General features: G+C 44.6%; 1 protein-coding gene across 1 annotated transcript; it reads right to left on the reverse strand.

The window, feature by feature from the left end:
* Window positions 1–8,646: 8,646 nt before the first annotated feature.
* On the reverse strand, window positions 8,647–14,619 carry RESP18 (regulated endocrine specific protein 18). Its single transcript, XM_032857947.1, is given in 6 exon segments — window positions 8,647–8,697; window positions 10,656–10,745; window positions 10,868–10,907; window positions 11,125–11,251; window positions 12,686–12,791; window positions 14,539–14,619. Coding segments are annotated over 6 exon segments (495 nt in total).
* Between the last annotated feature and the right edge of the window lie 1,347 nt (window positions 14,620–15,966).

The following is a 15,966-nucleotide window of genomic DNA, read 5'->3' on the forward strand; positions in this document are numbered from 1 at the left end:
CTGAGCTGAAACCAAGAGTTGGACACTCAGCCAACTGAGCTGCCCAGGTGCCCCCCTCCTGTCATCTTTATCATTTCACTATTTATTTTCTTTTTAAAAGCTGTATAAATTGTGAAATAAATTTACATAGAACAAAAATGAGTAGCTCAATAATTTATCACAAAGTGAGCACCCATGTAATCCAGGTCAAGAAATAGAACATGTCTAGACCCTAGAAAACTTATTATGTCCCACAGTCATTACCTTTTCCCAAAGGTAACCATTTTTTAAAAAAAGATTTTACTTATTTATTTGACAGAGAGAGAGAGAGCACAAAAAGGAGGAACAGCAAGCAAAAGCAGGCTGAAGCATGCTCCCTGCTGAACAGAGAGCCTGATTCCAGCTCCATCCCAGCACCTGAGCCAAAGGCAGATGCTTAACTGACTGAGACATCCAGGCACCCCTCCCCCACAAAGGTGACCATTATTCATTATTTTTTTGACCATATTTCTTTGATTTTTCTTTACAATTTTATAACCTAGGGATGCATGGTTAGGTTATGAAACTGTAAAGAAGAGTAAAGTTGTACAGATTTTGGATTATCCCCAGTCTTGGTTTATCATGAGTAGTGTGACTATGTATACCATTGTACATGTTTCCTGTTGCTCATGGGTGTCAGGGGGAGCAGACAGCCTGTAACAACCTTAAAGGGAGGAAGATGGGAGGAAAAACACACCTGTTCTCATTCTCCTAGTTCCCTCCCTTTGATCTCTCCTAGGTATTCCCATTGTCCTAAACTAACAAGAATCCAGAAGAAGAGAGAGCTCACTGAAGTGGTCCATGCAGGTTAGCCTGTTGGGAGAGAAAATAGGGTAAAGTCAAATAGAGAGTAGATCCTAGTAATAAAGTTGAGGTCTCTGGGTATCTGCTTTTGATCCCCTCCCCTCCTTTCTCTCTCTCTTTTTGAGAAATCATCTGTCAGTATAATTGTTACTCTTTTGTAGGTAACCTGTCTTTGATTGCCGACAGCTTTACTAGACTGTGATGAGAGAGACATTTCTTTTCTTTTATTCTCCTTGAAATTCAAAGAGCTTCTTGAATACATAGCTTGATGTCTTTCATCAATTTTGAAGCATTCTCAGACATTATCTCCTTAAATATTGATTCAACCCCATTTTCTTGTTCCCTTCTTTCTGGAACTCCAAGTAAATGTATATTAGACTGTCATGTGGTATATTTTATGGTTCTACCTTATCTTTTGTATTTTCCATTCTTCTGTCTCTCTGTACTTAATTTTGGACATTTTCTTTTGAACTACAGTCCAGTTTACTAATTTTCTCTTCACATGTACACAGTCTGATGCTTTGAACTCAGCCAGAAACCATGGTATACTCAATCTAGTTTAACTATAGAATTATTTATAAATGTATGGACAAATAAAGAAATATAGACCTTTGTCAACTCACAACCCATCAGGGAGGGAGCCAGAGGAATGCATACCCTGAATTCTCTCCCTTTTTGGACTCTGATGTCTTGCCAATACCTTCTATTGGCCAAATCCAACTAGAAGCCAGTGAGGGAGGACCTACAGTTGATACATTTCATAGACATTAACCTGGATCCATAGAGCAGGGTGAGGAAAGATGGAGCATGAATATGATAGAAAAATGGGGAATATCTAGCTTAATCCCAGCTTATACTCTTGTCATTTATTTGGATGAAAACCCTGTATTCTTATGACAAGTGACACACACATTCTTTAATTCAAGTACACTCTCATATGAAACCCAAAACATAGTGAAATGCTGTTGTTCCTGATACAAAGTAGCAGGTAAGAGAAATGGGAGGGGAAAAAGAAACTACTGTGCCAAGTTATTTTAAACACAGCTGCTAAAATCCCTTCTCCTATAGGGATCCTGAGGCCTAAACTGACAGCTACAACTTCCTTATGCTCCCACCCATTTCATGGCTTTCTTACTGTGGTCAGCACCTTGACTGGATCAGATTTTTGAACTGGTGGGTTGAGCCCAATCTTTATTTCTGCAGGATCTGAATCTTTGATGTTCCTGGCTTTGTTTGGCTTCTACAGTTTTTTATTGAACCAGTACTACTAGGAAGAATAATACAAAGAGCCCAGGTTAATTCCTCTGGATCCAGTTATAACCCTTTTTTGCCATCATTTTGTAGCAGTAACTCAACTTCTCCCTGGCAATGGAGTCAACCACTGCAGCTACTTTAGTGATACCCGTATCTGTCTATCAGTTCAGTGTCATGAGGAACACAAAGTGACCAGGTGGTAGTCTCTGATTATGACTGTGGTGTAAACATTCTTTTCTTGGGCACTAGCACCTGCAAACTCATCATTCAGGAGATGGGAAGCAAAGAATCCTTCAGAGATTTTAAGGTATAATAGTCAGGGGGCCACTTGGAACTTTACCCTTTGGCTCTAAAACTCTTGGAGATGAGTAAAACAACCACTCTTTAAGTTCACTAATGGTGAGTGAGTGTTGTCAGAAGTATTGTGGACAGAAAGGGAAAATCCATATCCAGAATATAATTCACTGCCTTTTTTCATGGTGAAAGGGGTTCAAAATAAAAATCTGTCACCAGATGTACCATATTGGGACCTCAGTATTATCCTCTGCTGCTGGAAAATTGGTATTCAGAGGTGGCTGTAATAATACCAGTCATGAGGAGGGAAATTCACGTTGGTAAGCCCATGTGTAGCTTCATTTCCTGCCACCACATCCATTGATATGTGGGCTCATTAAGAAAGTGCCAGGCTGGGGACGACTGGGTGGCTCAGTTGGTTAAGCAGCTGCCTTCGGCTCAGGTCATGATCCCAATGTCCTGGGATCGGGTCCCGCATCGGGCTCCTTGCTCAGCAGGGAGCCTGCTTCTCCCACTGTCGCTGCCTGCCACTCTGTTTGCCACTCTTTTTATTGTGAAATAAATAAAATGTTAAAAAAAATCACACACAAAAATGAAAGTACCAGGCTGGTTGGAGAAAGAGAATGACTGATATCCGCAGAATTGGTCATTTCATAACCTGATTATTGACAAGCTTTTCTATAGTCTTTATCTTTTCATGGTTATTTACACAGGAAACCATGACTATGTTCACACTCTATGTTCATCCCAGGTGATCTCTCGTAGACTTTCTTGCCACAGATTTTCTTACATTGCTCTATTCAAACCCCAGATCAGCCGACCAACCTGTTAGTCATGAATATTGTTATCAATATAAACACATACCTCAATTCTTTTCTTCTTCAATTCCAAGTGGACCACCAGATCTACCAATAAAACTCCCCACAGTGGGGTTATTCTTCACCAATGTAATCCACCGACACTTCTGAATTGTGTTGTAATGTAGCAGTTTTCAACTTCTAGCTGACACCTGCATTTTGTGCAAACACGTGTAAATTGGCTCTGTGCTCCCCCCGCCAGTCTGTTAGCTAGTCATAGAGAATTCGCCATAAAGCCATAATAAGGTTGTGGGAAAGGCAGTGAAGCAAGGAAGCTATGTTCTCATGCAACTTATTTCATCCAGATCTTCTTGGGCCCAGTCTCCTGTACACCATTTCCATTTAACCTCCAATGTTATGGTTTAGTGGATTGGATGATACCCAATGCATAATTACTGGTTGTCCCATGGCCAGGTGTTCAGTATTCCAGGGCCTGGTAGGAAATTAAGCTGCTCTTCAAATAGAGAATAGCTGATGGCCTAAAAGGGCACCGTCTTCCTTTAAAATCCTAGGGATCTACACTCTAATAATCTTACTGGGGCTTGCCAGAGGATTCATATGACATACAGTCTGCTGCAGACCCTTCCAATGCTTCTGAGACCACTGGTTATAATTATCCAAGTGAAAAGACAACTTGCATTGCAACCTGGAATTGCTGCAGAATGTTTCCTTGTTTCGGGCCATACTAAAAGCTTGATGGGTTACTGGTAAATGGGTCAGAGTAGCACATTAAAATGTGTTTTAGGTTGCCTCAAATGCCAAAGAAGCTCATTCTTCCATAAAGAGGTTTGTCTCTTTTTTATTGTGGTGGATATTCAAGGTTAATTAATTTGTCTCACTTTAGAGAGGGCAGCTTAACATGCCACAGATAACTGAACCCTAGAAACTTCATTAATGTAGCAGGACTCTGACCTTTCTTGACATTCTTCTTCCATGCATGTGCCTTGAGACCTCTAGGGTACATGCTGTTCTGCCCACCATATCCAGTTGCCACAATATCATCAAAATAATGGACCGTTGTGATTTCCTGTTTCCTCTGATGTCTTGGATTGAGATCTGAAATGATGAGGCTCTTTGGCTTCTTTGGAGGACTCCTCATGCTTTTGTGTTGATTTGTGGCTTTGAGCATGTGTTTGTAAGCTGTAATAAGCACGGGCTTCAGGTCAGAATTAAACAAAAGCCTTATTTGTATTACCAGCAACCCCAGTCTTATGAAATATACGTGGGAACTGGCTGTCCTACAACACGATGGCTGTTGGATTTCTTTGAGTTCCTTTACCCTCTCTCTTCTTGTGGAATCAAAGCTGAAGGGTGCCCATAGGGTATTTTCAATGAAAGTCAATCACTTGGGGCGCCTGGGTGGCTCAGTGGGTTAAAGCCTCTGCCTTTGGCTTGGGTCATGATCTCAGGGTCCTGGGATCGAGCCCCGAATTGGGCTCTCTGCTCTGTAGCAAGTCTGCTTCCCTCTCTCTCTCTCTGCCTGCCTCTCTGCCTACTTGTGATCTCTGTCAAAGAAATAAATAAAATCTTAAAAAAAAAAAAAGAGGGGTGCCTGGGTCGCTCAGTGGGTTAAGGCCTCTGCCTTCGGCTCGTGTCATGATCCCTGGGTCCTGGGATGGAGTCCCGCATTGGCCTCTGCTAGGCGGGGAGCCTGCTTCCTCCTCTCTCTCTGCCTGCCTTTCTGCCTACTTGTGATCTCTGTCTGTCAAATAAATAAATAAAATCTTTAAAAAAATAAAAGAAAGAAAGAAAGTCAATTACTTATGAGCCAGCAAATTTAAATATCACTGGTTACCTCCCAATATCATACTATAATCAAAGTAAGTTTTTGTTCACCTTTGGGCAAAAAGAGATCAAGAATAAAAGTCGTACACATGGGGAACCATCCCAAGGGCGAGTGGGACAGGAAAAGTCAATATTACCTCAAATGGAAAATGTGGGGACTCATCCACAAATGTCTTTTAGGTATAGTTTCCCCCCCTTTGAACCACATAAACTTTACCCTTTTCTGTAACGGGTGGGAATTAACCTATAAATTCTAGACGGTGAGGCAAACTTGCTGGCCTTGGCATGGTGACTGTCCGAGGATTGCACTGTGTATCAGAAGCTGCATGGTGCCCATGGATATCATCTTTTACCAAGTCATAAATGTTAACTTTCAATGCAGAACTTGCTCCAATGACTATATTTATGAACTCTTTGGGTAGAGGAAAAAAGAGTTTCCCTAGATTTCAAATTTGTAATAAAGGCCTATTTAAAAAGAAAAATGGCCTCAGGGATGTCTGAGTGGTTCAGTCGGTTAAGTGTCTGCCACCAGCTCAGGTCATGATCCTGGGCTCCTTGCTCAGGGGCACCCTGCTTCTCTCTCTGACTGCCACTCCTCCCACTTGTACTTGTTCTATCTCTCTCTCTCTCTCTCCCTCTCTCTCTCACACACACAAATCAATAAATAAAAATCTTTAAAAAAAAGAAAAAGAGAAATGACCACCACCACAACAGATAATGGATCAGTGTGATTTTCTGTGCAATGGCAAAGTAAAAAATATCTTTCTAAGCTGCACTTTTACAGAGAAAAGGAAACTTGGTGGAACCTTGTTTCTTTTTCACCTTTTAAAATATGTTGGGTCGCCTGGGTGTCTCAGTTGTTAAGCATCTGCCTTTGGCTCAGGTCATGATCCTAAGGTCCTGGGATCGAGCCCTGAGTTGGACTCCCTGCTCTTCGGGGTCCTTGCTTCTCCCTCTCCCACTCCCCCTGCTTGTGTTCCCTCTGCTGCTGTATCTCTCTCTGTCAAATGAATAAATAAAATCTTTAAAAAATAATAAAAAATAATAAAATAAAAAATGTAAGTACTAGAACATTTTTTGAAAATTTTAAGTTACATATATAATTATAAATTGTATTTCTACTGAACAACACTGATTTAGAAAATGCTTTCTTTTCCATTCTTATCAGGGAAGATATCTGGAAGAAGTTTGTATTCACATGGCAGAGATAATAATATATCTTAAAACTGTCTTATTTCAATTGTGTTTATATATATTCGTTTTTAAAAAGATTTATTTATTTATTTTAGAGATAAAGAGTGTACACAAGTGTGGGGAGGGGCAGAGGGGAAGAGAGAATCCCAAGCAGACTTACTGGCAAGCATGGAGCCCAATGCACGGCTCAATGTGGGGCTCAATTGCACGACCCTGAGATCATGACTTGAGCCGAAATAAAAAGTCAGAACCTTAACCAACTGAGCCACCCAGGCACCCCTAGAGTTTATAGATATTCTTTATTTAGTGTACCTTCTTTTTCTTTATTTCTTGCACTTTCATTTCCTCTTTAAGAAATCTTTTCTAACCATTAGGACATGAAGGTATTCTTATATTATCATCTATTCTTTTTAAAGATTTTGTTTTATTTATTTATTTATTTGAGAAAGACACAGAGCATGAATCGGATGGAGGGCAGAGGGAGTGGGAGAAGCAGATCCCCGCTGAGCAGTGGTCTCCATATGGGGCTCGATCCTAGGACCCCAGGGTCATGCCCTGAGCCAAGGCAGATGCCCACCGACCAAGCCACCCAGGTACCTCAATACCACACTTTTTTTTAAGATTAATTACTTATTTATTTGATATATATAGAGAGAGAGACAGCAAGAGAGGGAGCACGAGCAGGGGAAGTGGGAGAGGGAGAAGCAGGCTTCCCATCAAGCAGGGATCCCAGTGTGGGGCTTGATCCCAGGACTCTAGGATCATGATCCGAGCAAAGGGCAGATGCTTAACGACTGAGCCACCCAGGTGCCCCACCACACTTTCTTAATTACTACAGCTTCCTACTGGGTATTGATAGCAGGTAGAGCAATTCATCCCATCTTCTTCTCGGAAACATCTTTTCTTATATTCACTTTTTACATTTTTTGCTGTGAGAAGTTCATAGTTATTATTTATTATTGAAATATATCTTATAGCTGGGAAAGTCTGTAAACTTAGGTTTATAACTACTTGATCATTAGTATAGGCATAAAACTCCATAACTCCTTAGAGAAATCTAAATCCTGATTTCTGCCCATTTGCTTACACCGAGTATCCAGTGAGTGTGAGAGTACTTAAGATGTATAAAGCTCTGCAAACAAGGTATTCTGGTATTCAGCTGGGCTGAGTGCAGGTGGTCAGATTACCTACTCCCTTGCAGATTTTCAGCTACCAGGAGTAAACTGGCAAGAGCCATCAAAAATTTTTTTTTTATTTGACAGACAGAGATCACAAGTAGGCAGAGAGGCAGGCAGAGAGAGAAGGAGGAAGCAGGCACCCAACTGAACAGAGAGCCCGATATGGGGTTTGATCCCAGGACCCTGGGATCATGACCTGAGCCAAAGGCAGAGGCTTTAACCCACTGAGCCACCCAGGTGCCCCAGCCATCAAAATATTTAATGTGTGTACACTTTAGTTACAGCACTTCATCTTGATTCTTGGGAGGAGGATAAATGGGAGATGGCTGGCAGGAAGACCCTCATAGAACAGTAGGGTCCAGGCATGTCAGACACGGAAGGGCAAGCAACTGGACCACACAGTGCAGGTAGGTGTGGGTGGGGAAGGCTGCATCCCAGCTGTGGTCTTTCTCTCACTTTCCCCACTTCAGGTCACTGGAGGGAAGACAAGACTGTTATGCCCGAATAATGGGTCCGTGATTAAAGGAGTGAGACTGATACAAAGCGAAAGTCAAGCAAAGCTTTATTTCGCGCCAAGAATCAAGAATCAAACTGGCCGGCCAGGGCCAGTTACCTCTTACAAAGAGAGGGCGACCCTTCCCTGCTTTCCACACTAACTTTTATAGAGCAAAGGCCATGTGGTTGGGCCTGGCCACACATAGGTGGCTAATTGAATTACAGTTCACCCCACAGTAGCCATAGGAACTAGCCCATTACCTTGGTAGCTAGGAGACAGTATGCACCCCCACTGATCTGATGTCTCCACCTGGCCTGATCCACCCTTGTATTTGAGCTTTGTTACCTGAGGCTGGTTTCTGGGACTTGTTTTTAAGTAAGTCCCCTGGGGGAAGGGGAGCAGGGACAGTTTTAGGGTTAAACAACAAAGTTATTGTTTAACCTCAATGGAAGCCTCTGGCTAAAATATAAAAATATAAAATAGGTCCTTACAAAGACAAACCCCAGCCTTCTACCAGCACCGAAAAGCTGTGTCTTTTCCCTGCACACCTGTTCGGGTCCACTCCTACTCTCTCACGTTAGGAGCTCTGGCCATGTCCAAACCACACCCATCCTGCCTCAAGACAAATCATAGAAAGAGTCTGCATGAAAGTCCACTTTAATGATCCAGATTAGGGTCATCCTAGAACCGCCCCTCTTGAGGGTAGACCGGAGGGCACTGGGGCAGAGGGGCTCCACCTGAGGTCTCAGTCAGCAACACTGAGGTCTCAGTCAGCAACAAGACTTTGGCCCACAGTGGGGGGTGGCTCAAAGAAGCCCTAAAACAAGAAGAAACAAAGGATTGGAATCAGTATATGGGGAGGTGGTCCCCTTCCTTACCTACTCTCCTTCACAAAATGCTTCAATAAGAGCCTGATTTATGTAAGCTACAGTGACTCAGCCCAGCCATTGTCTGTCCCCTTGGCTCCCACAAATAGTTCACCCTCCCTCCCAGGCTTTTCCCTTGGGCTCTGGGCTGGAGAAGAATGGCAGCACCTTGTTTGCATTCACAGAAACACCATGGCAACCATCCCTCACAAGTGGGTCTGTCACTTAGCTCTAAATGCCTCGACCCAGCAACCAATCCAGGCTTAGGAAGACCAGCTGTCACTTGATGGAGTGAGAACAGGTTTCCTAGGAGAGCCCGAGGGGCTGGAAGCCCCCTGAGGTGCAGGTTCCTTGCAGGCTCTCAATTTTCAAGCTTGCCCTTCTCACAGATATTATACCCCAATATCACAAGAGGTGCCCCTTGAAATCCAGTATCACATTATGAAATCCCCTTCCTTGAAAGTTCACTGCATTTAAAATACAAACTTTTCACTATGATCCATGAGCCCCTGAATAGTCATTCTGGGGCCTATTTTCCAACCTAATCTTCTGCCACTGACTTTTCCATCCGTTCCTTACAGTGAATGGTATACCTGCCTTGGGCCATTTGTCACAGTAGTGTCCTCTGCCTGGGATGTCCATCCCTTATACCTTCCTCTGGCTGCCACCTTCTTGCAATTAAGTCTTAGTTCAAACAAACAAACACACAAACAAAAAGACTTTCAGCAGTGTGGAGGAGTCTGACCTTTGGAACAGCCCAATTCTCACTGCAGTCCCTGAGAGGAAGGGCAGGGGCTACGCAAGGAAAAGGTCCAGGAATCAGGAGACCTGGGTCTAGTCTTGGCTCTGCCATGAACCTGCTGTGCAGCTCTGAGTGAGTCCCTTGATAAGCCTAGGCCATGTCTCATCTATAAAGATAGATGGGAGGGCACCTGGGTGGCTGAGTGGGTTAAGCCTCTGCCTTCGGCTCAGGTCATGATCCTGAAGTCCCGGGATCGAGTCCCACATCGGGCTCCCTGCTAGGCAGGGAGTCTGCTTCTCCCGTTGACCTTTCTCCACTCATGTTCTCTCTCTCTCATTCTCTCTGTCTCAAATAAATAAAATCTTAAAAAAAAAAAAAAGATAGATGGGAGTGTTAGATGGGTGTTTTTTTTTTAAGATTTTATTTATTTATTTATTTATTTATTTAGAGCATGAGCAGGGGGAGGGGCAGAGGGAGAAGGAGAGGGAGAATCCCAAGCAGACTTTGTGTTGAGCATGGAGCCCAACTCAGAGCTTGATCTCATAACCCTAAGATCATGACCTGAGCTGAAATCAGAAGTTGGATGCTTAACTGACTGAGCCACCCAGGCGCCCCTAGATTGGGGTTTTAAGTTTAGATTCTGAAGCATTCAGGCATCTCAAGGAGATAACCTAGAGCCTTGTCCAGGTCACATTGCCCAGGTTATGGAGTAGGGCAAAGAGAGGAGGGAGTGCTGAATATGAAGGCCTCTGGGCTACCTCTCTCATTGATCCAAAAGAGCCTTCCTATCCCTTGCTATATGCAAAGGAGTATATGGAGACAGATGGACTTTTAATTTAACTTTTTTTAATTTGGCAACTTTCAATGCCTAATTGAGACTTGGCAATTTTCAATGCCTATTTGAGACTCAATGTCTATGCACAATCTTTAGATCATCTCATCCTTAGAGGCTCCTAGCATCTGCCCTCCCAACTTCTTGTACTGATACCCACAGGTGCTTCTGTGAGGGAGAAGGAAGATGGGATACCCTTTGATTGGGAAAGGAAAGAACTTTCCTTCAGCTTATCTGTTCACACCTCAATATCCATTCCCTTCTTCATAGGGGCCTCCCTCATGTAAACACGTTGTTGGTAATTCCAACCACTGGAGAAAAAGTAAACTCTTTACCTCAACAGGGTTGACAACCTCTCATTGAAGGGTCTTCAAATCCACTTTGGTGGTAAAGCACTGCTCTCTCTTCACTTTGGCCATTGAGGTCTGGGAGGTGGGAAGCCAGGAGTCAAGAATAAGGCAGAAAAGGATGACAGGGCTCCAGAAGGGAAAGGAATAGGACCCAAAGTCAGGGATTGAAAAATCTAGAGGAGACACATAAGTCTTACCTTGGGGAATAGGAGTCGAAGTTTCTCCTCTTGCTTGCCCCTAAAGATACAGGAATGACAGACGGAAGCTAAACTTGCTAACACCCATCTCCTCTCCCTTTGCAGATATCACTTATGGCTAATGGATTTGTTTTTCGTGGATCCCAGACAGAACCTCTCATAGATCATTCTCATAGTCCTGATGGCAGTTTTAACATCAGTTCCCTCTCTGCTTTCTGTCTGCTATACAGTATGGACCAACCATAAGTCTCACGAACCTTATTCCAGTGGTTTTCTTGGGAAATGCTGCCTGCCCCTGCCTCAGACATGGATCTGTGGGGTGGAGTCTGCTGCTGTGCTTCTGGGTCATCATATCCTGGATAATGTCATCCTTCCAGAACAAACCTGCAGGGTAAAAAGATGTGGTGAATTGACACCCAGGACACACTGACTAGTCCACTCCAGGAGCCAGAGTGAGACCAGCAATCCCTCTCTTCCTCAAGTAGATAAAGAATCACACTTGTGCAGAGAACTAAATGAGCTGGTGTATAAAATTGCTTAGCATAGAGTCTGGTGTATAGTAAACCTTCAACTAGGATTGTATTCTGTTTGCTGATTCATTTGGTGCTATTGTGAGGACTAAATGAGATTTGTGGTGTACATGCTTAGAAAACTAGGCAGTGATTCCTAAACTTTAGTGTGCATCAGAATTTCCAAATTCTGGAATTTCCAATTCCAACAAATTAGGGGTACCTGGGAGGCTCAGTCGGTTAAGTGTCTGCTTTCAGCTCAGGTCATGATCTCAGGGTCCTGGGTCCTGGGATGGAGCCCTGAGTTGGGCGCCCTGCCCAGTGGGGAGTCTGCTTCTCCCTCACCCTCTCTCCCGCCCCCACCCTACCCATGCTCTCTTTCTCTCTCTCAAATCTTTAAAAACCAAAAATCCCACAAATTACTGTTCCTCACCCCCAGAGTTTTTGAACCCCAGGTCTGGGGTGAAGCTCAAGAATGAGCATTTCTAACAAGTTCTCTGGTGATGCTGATGCTGCTGGTCTTGAGATACTCTGTGAGAACCACTGCTTTAAGTTATTACACATATATTAGACATCAGTAGTAGTAGCAGTAATATGAACTCAAGGTAGATTTCCTTTCTGACCCTTCCCCCATCCATGAAATTCTACACTAAGGCAGGTCAGTCATCTGTCTCCAAGGGACTTTTCACTCCCTTTCATTCCTCCTGTCCACTTGTTATGCCGTTTGCTCTGCTTTCTTCTCAGAGGCTGAGGGGTGCATATGTGTGTTCTTGAGAACCTAAGGATTGCTGTCTATGAAAAAGCTCAGATACCACTGGGGTTGGGACTCATCAGAAGGAACTGGATGCTGGCCTCTTCCAAGGGTTTCTTTCTTTTTTTTTTTTTTAAGATTTTATTTATTTATTTGACAGATGGAACACAAGTAGGCAGAAAGGCAGGCAGAGAGAGCGGGAGAAACAGGCTCACCACTGAGCAGAGAGCCCGACGCAGGGCTTGATCCCAGGACCCTGGGATCATGACCTGAGCTGAAGGCAGAGGGTCCAGCCCACTGAACCACCCAGGTGCCCCTTCCAGGGGTTTCTTCTAGAAGTCTCTGCTGGGATCCTCCAGGGTGTTCAAGGGCAAACAGCCTACCCATCCAACTCCACTCCCCATTCCAGTCATACCCCCTTCTCCATGAGGTGAGCATGACAGGAAAGTTTCAAGTAGAGACATCTGGGGAAGAAAGCTCATCCTCAGATCAAACAGCCCCTCACTCACCCAACCTTTCTGATCATGTCCCAGCCTCTCTTCCCCAGCCCTTACCCACCTTGGGACACAATCTGCTGGAGTACAACTTGTAAGTGCTGGAAGACTGGAGTGGCAAACCCTTGGAGGGGCCAGAGCTGCCCCACTCCCACTTGACCCTGACCATCTAAGAGTCAGAATGGTGAAATCAGCAAGGAACTTGGCCAGAAGCCTTTCAGATCCCAGCTGAAGAAAAGCAGCTTTCTTCCACTATCACTCCTGTGTTTCCTGGTCTCTGCCCGCCTCACCAGACCCCTTCTTCCTCTCAAGTCCTTCTTTTCATTTTTTCCTTCCCCCATCACCACTCACCCTGTTCTTCAGAATCGCATTCACCTTTGATGTCAACTTCCAGATAAGAACCATGCTTACAAGCAATGAGCAGCCTGTGGGGGATGAAGTGAACAGAGACTCAGAAAGCTATAAACATGGAAAGGATAATCAGGCAAACAAATGGGGCATGGGAAGCAGGTAAACTGCATCTCAAAGCCTTGGGTGCCTGGAGGGGATTAGAAAGGAGACCTGGAATCCTTTGAGGAAGAAAGTATTTGTATGTATAGGGTTTGTGTGTCTGGATCTTCGTCCTGAAAGCCAGTTTATCTAACTGTGCATAGGGGAATGACAGAGTGTGGGGGAGGATAATCCCTAAAGCTATAACACCTTCATTAATCCAAGTAGATGGGGTAGAGTTAACATAGAGTCCAGTTTTTATATAGTGGAATTACCATAAGTCATTGTGGACAGGCGTTAAGAAAAGGGAATGGTCCTCCAAAGTCAAATGGATTCCCATACCAATTTCCTGTTTTTTGGAAGGAGCAGAACCTCTAGCACCCTCATGAGAAAGAAAAGAGCTTCTTCTGGAAGGGGAGATTGTTGTCTGAGGCATCGCTCCAGGACTGATAGGGAAAGTGGTAACCTGGACACCTGGACATTATATATATATAATTCCATATATATAATTCACACCTCCTCTATGGAGACCCACAGGGAGGTTGGCGCTGTCCGTGGTGCTGAGGGAGTGACCGGAGCCTGGCTTAAGAGGCGTCTGGGCGGCAGAGAAGACGAGGCATCCCTACAGTAACGTCCCCTTACACCGCCACACACACATCTCTTCTGTCATCCGCCACCAGGCCTCCTCCCACAGTTCTTCGCGAGCCCTCTGCAATGGCCTCTAAACCCAAGAATCGGGCGGAGAAAGTTGGCGTCAGACTAGGAGTTTGCGCGCTCTTTCCCACACGCCTGGCGCTGGAATCCTCGAGTCTGCTCAGGCGGTCTCTGGCCGCTCAGACCTGAGTCAGCGCTGGTCTACCCCAAAGGCTCAGAGTGGAGGGAGAGGAAGGATGGATTCTTACCCCCTCTATTCTCTTTTACCCTACTTTAACAATCCCCTTTCTATCAGAAATCAGAGAGCAAATACCAGGCTCTGAAGGCTTTTGATGAAATCCTAGCTCGTTTCTCTGCCCAGCTCTCTGTCTGGAGCCAGGACCGGGTACCCGTGCGTCCCTGTTCCTATCATCCAGAAATCCGGGTCCCCTTCCTATCCCTCAGCCCTGGTCATCTCTTCCTTGGCCCCTCGGTGCGTCTTACTTCTCCTATGGCGGCATAGGCGGGGCTTACTTCCCTCCGCCCACTCGTCTTTCCATCCTCCTACTGGATCCCCAATCTTCCCCTGAGGTCGCTTCTCTTAAATCCAATCCCATATGCGGAGCCCCACCTCAAGCCCGCGTCTCTTTCTACAAGACGCTCTCTATATTCATCTCTTTTCGCGCTCCCCAACACATCCTTTTCCTCCTGAGTTCCTAACCTTGAGGCCCCTTCACCCACTTCTCTCAGGAGACCTCTCTGGCCTGCCCGCACCGCCCCTACCCTAACCCCCGGGTGGCCACTAATGTTGTTGCAGCCCCCTGGGCGGCTATTCAGAAGCAGGAAGCAGTGGAGCAGCCAGACCCCCACCTCCATCCCCTAGAGTACAGCAGGTGCTGCATCCTCCCCAGCTCCGCGCGCTTGTCCCCCCTCCTAAATCTCAGAGAAAGTTGAGACAGCAGCTGGAGAGGCTGAGCGGGACTGTAGTTTCCCACCCGCAACGTGGCTGGATCTGCACAACCCTCCGTTGGCAGCTTGGCCAATCGCGGTTGGTCCCTGCCCCTGAGGACGTGTAGCCAACTCCTCCTTCCCTTTACCACCCGCAGAGCCATCCCAACTCACCCCCAGGTGCCCGCTTCTTTACCCAAGTCCCAAGGACCACTGCCTCTACTCCCAGTCCCAAAGTTGTACAAAGGGATTGCAAGTAAGATGTGGGTGTGCGTGGTATCTTCCTCATAAGCTTGTTATGAGGATTAAATATGGATAGTTCCTGGACAGTAGACTCTCAATGTAATTAGTCTGTTTTTATTATCCTTGATGTTTACTTTACCCTCACCTTTTAAAAATCTTCAACATACATGAGTTCAACCTGCAAAATATATCGCACCTCCATCCACTTCTCTCCACATCCACTACCATCGTCTTGGTTCACTGTACTCTGATAATTAGCGAACAAGCTAACTGATCTTTTGCGTCCATTCTTGTTTAGTTATAGGCTAGTGTGTGAGCTTTCTAAACCATAGACTGGCACGTCAACATTGTTTTTTACATTAAAAAAATTTTTAAGTAATCTCTACCCCCAATGTGGGGCTCAAACTCATGACCTCAAGATCAAGAGTCACATGCTCTACCTACTGAGCTGGCCAAGCACCCCACAATGCTTTTTTTTTTTTTTCATTAAGCTTAACAAATTTATTATGAAAATTCTCAAATATTAAAAAAGAGAAGAATCTATGGAACACTTACATGTGTATCATCTAGACTTAACAGTTATTAAGATTTTGTCAGAATTGCTTTTTCCTCTTGAAGTATTTAAAAGTAACTTACAGACATCATGACGTTTCGCTCCTATATAATTCAATATGTCTCTCGTAGAACAAACAATAGTTTCCTACATAACCACAATACCAGACATCTGTGGTGGGCTGAATAATGGCCCCTAAAGATGTCCATGTCGGAGTCCCTGGAACCTAAGAATGTTACTTTATATGGTAAAGGAGACTTTGCAGTGTGATTACTCTTAGAAGTTGGTTAACCTCAGAAAAGATTAGCCTGGATTTTCCAGGTATATGCCATGCAATCACGATGGTCTTTATAAGAGAAAAGCAGGAGGGTCAGAGACAGTAGTGGGAGATGGGACATTGGAAGAAGTTGGAGAGATGCCAAGAAGAGGCTACAAGCCAAGGAATGCAAACAGCATCTGGAAGTTGAAAAAGGCAAGAA

Source organism: Lontra canadensis, unplaced genomic scaffold (genome assembly GCF_010015895.1).
Source record: "Lontra canadensis isolate GAN:19392208 unplaced genomic scaffold, GSC_riverotter_1.0 scaffold13, whole genome shotgun sequence".
In the NCBI taxonomy this organism is placed as follows: domain Eukaryota; kingdom Metazoa; phylum Chordata; class Mammalia; order Carnivora; family Mustelidae; genus Lontra; species Lontra canadensis.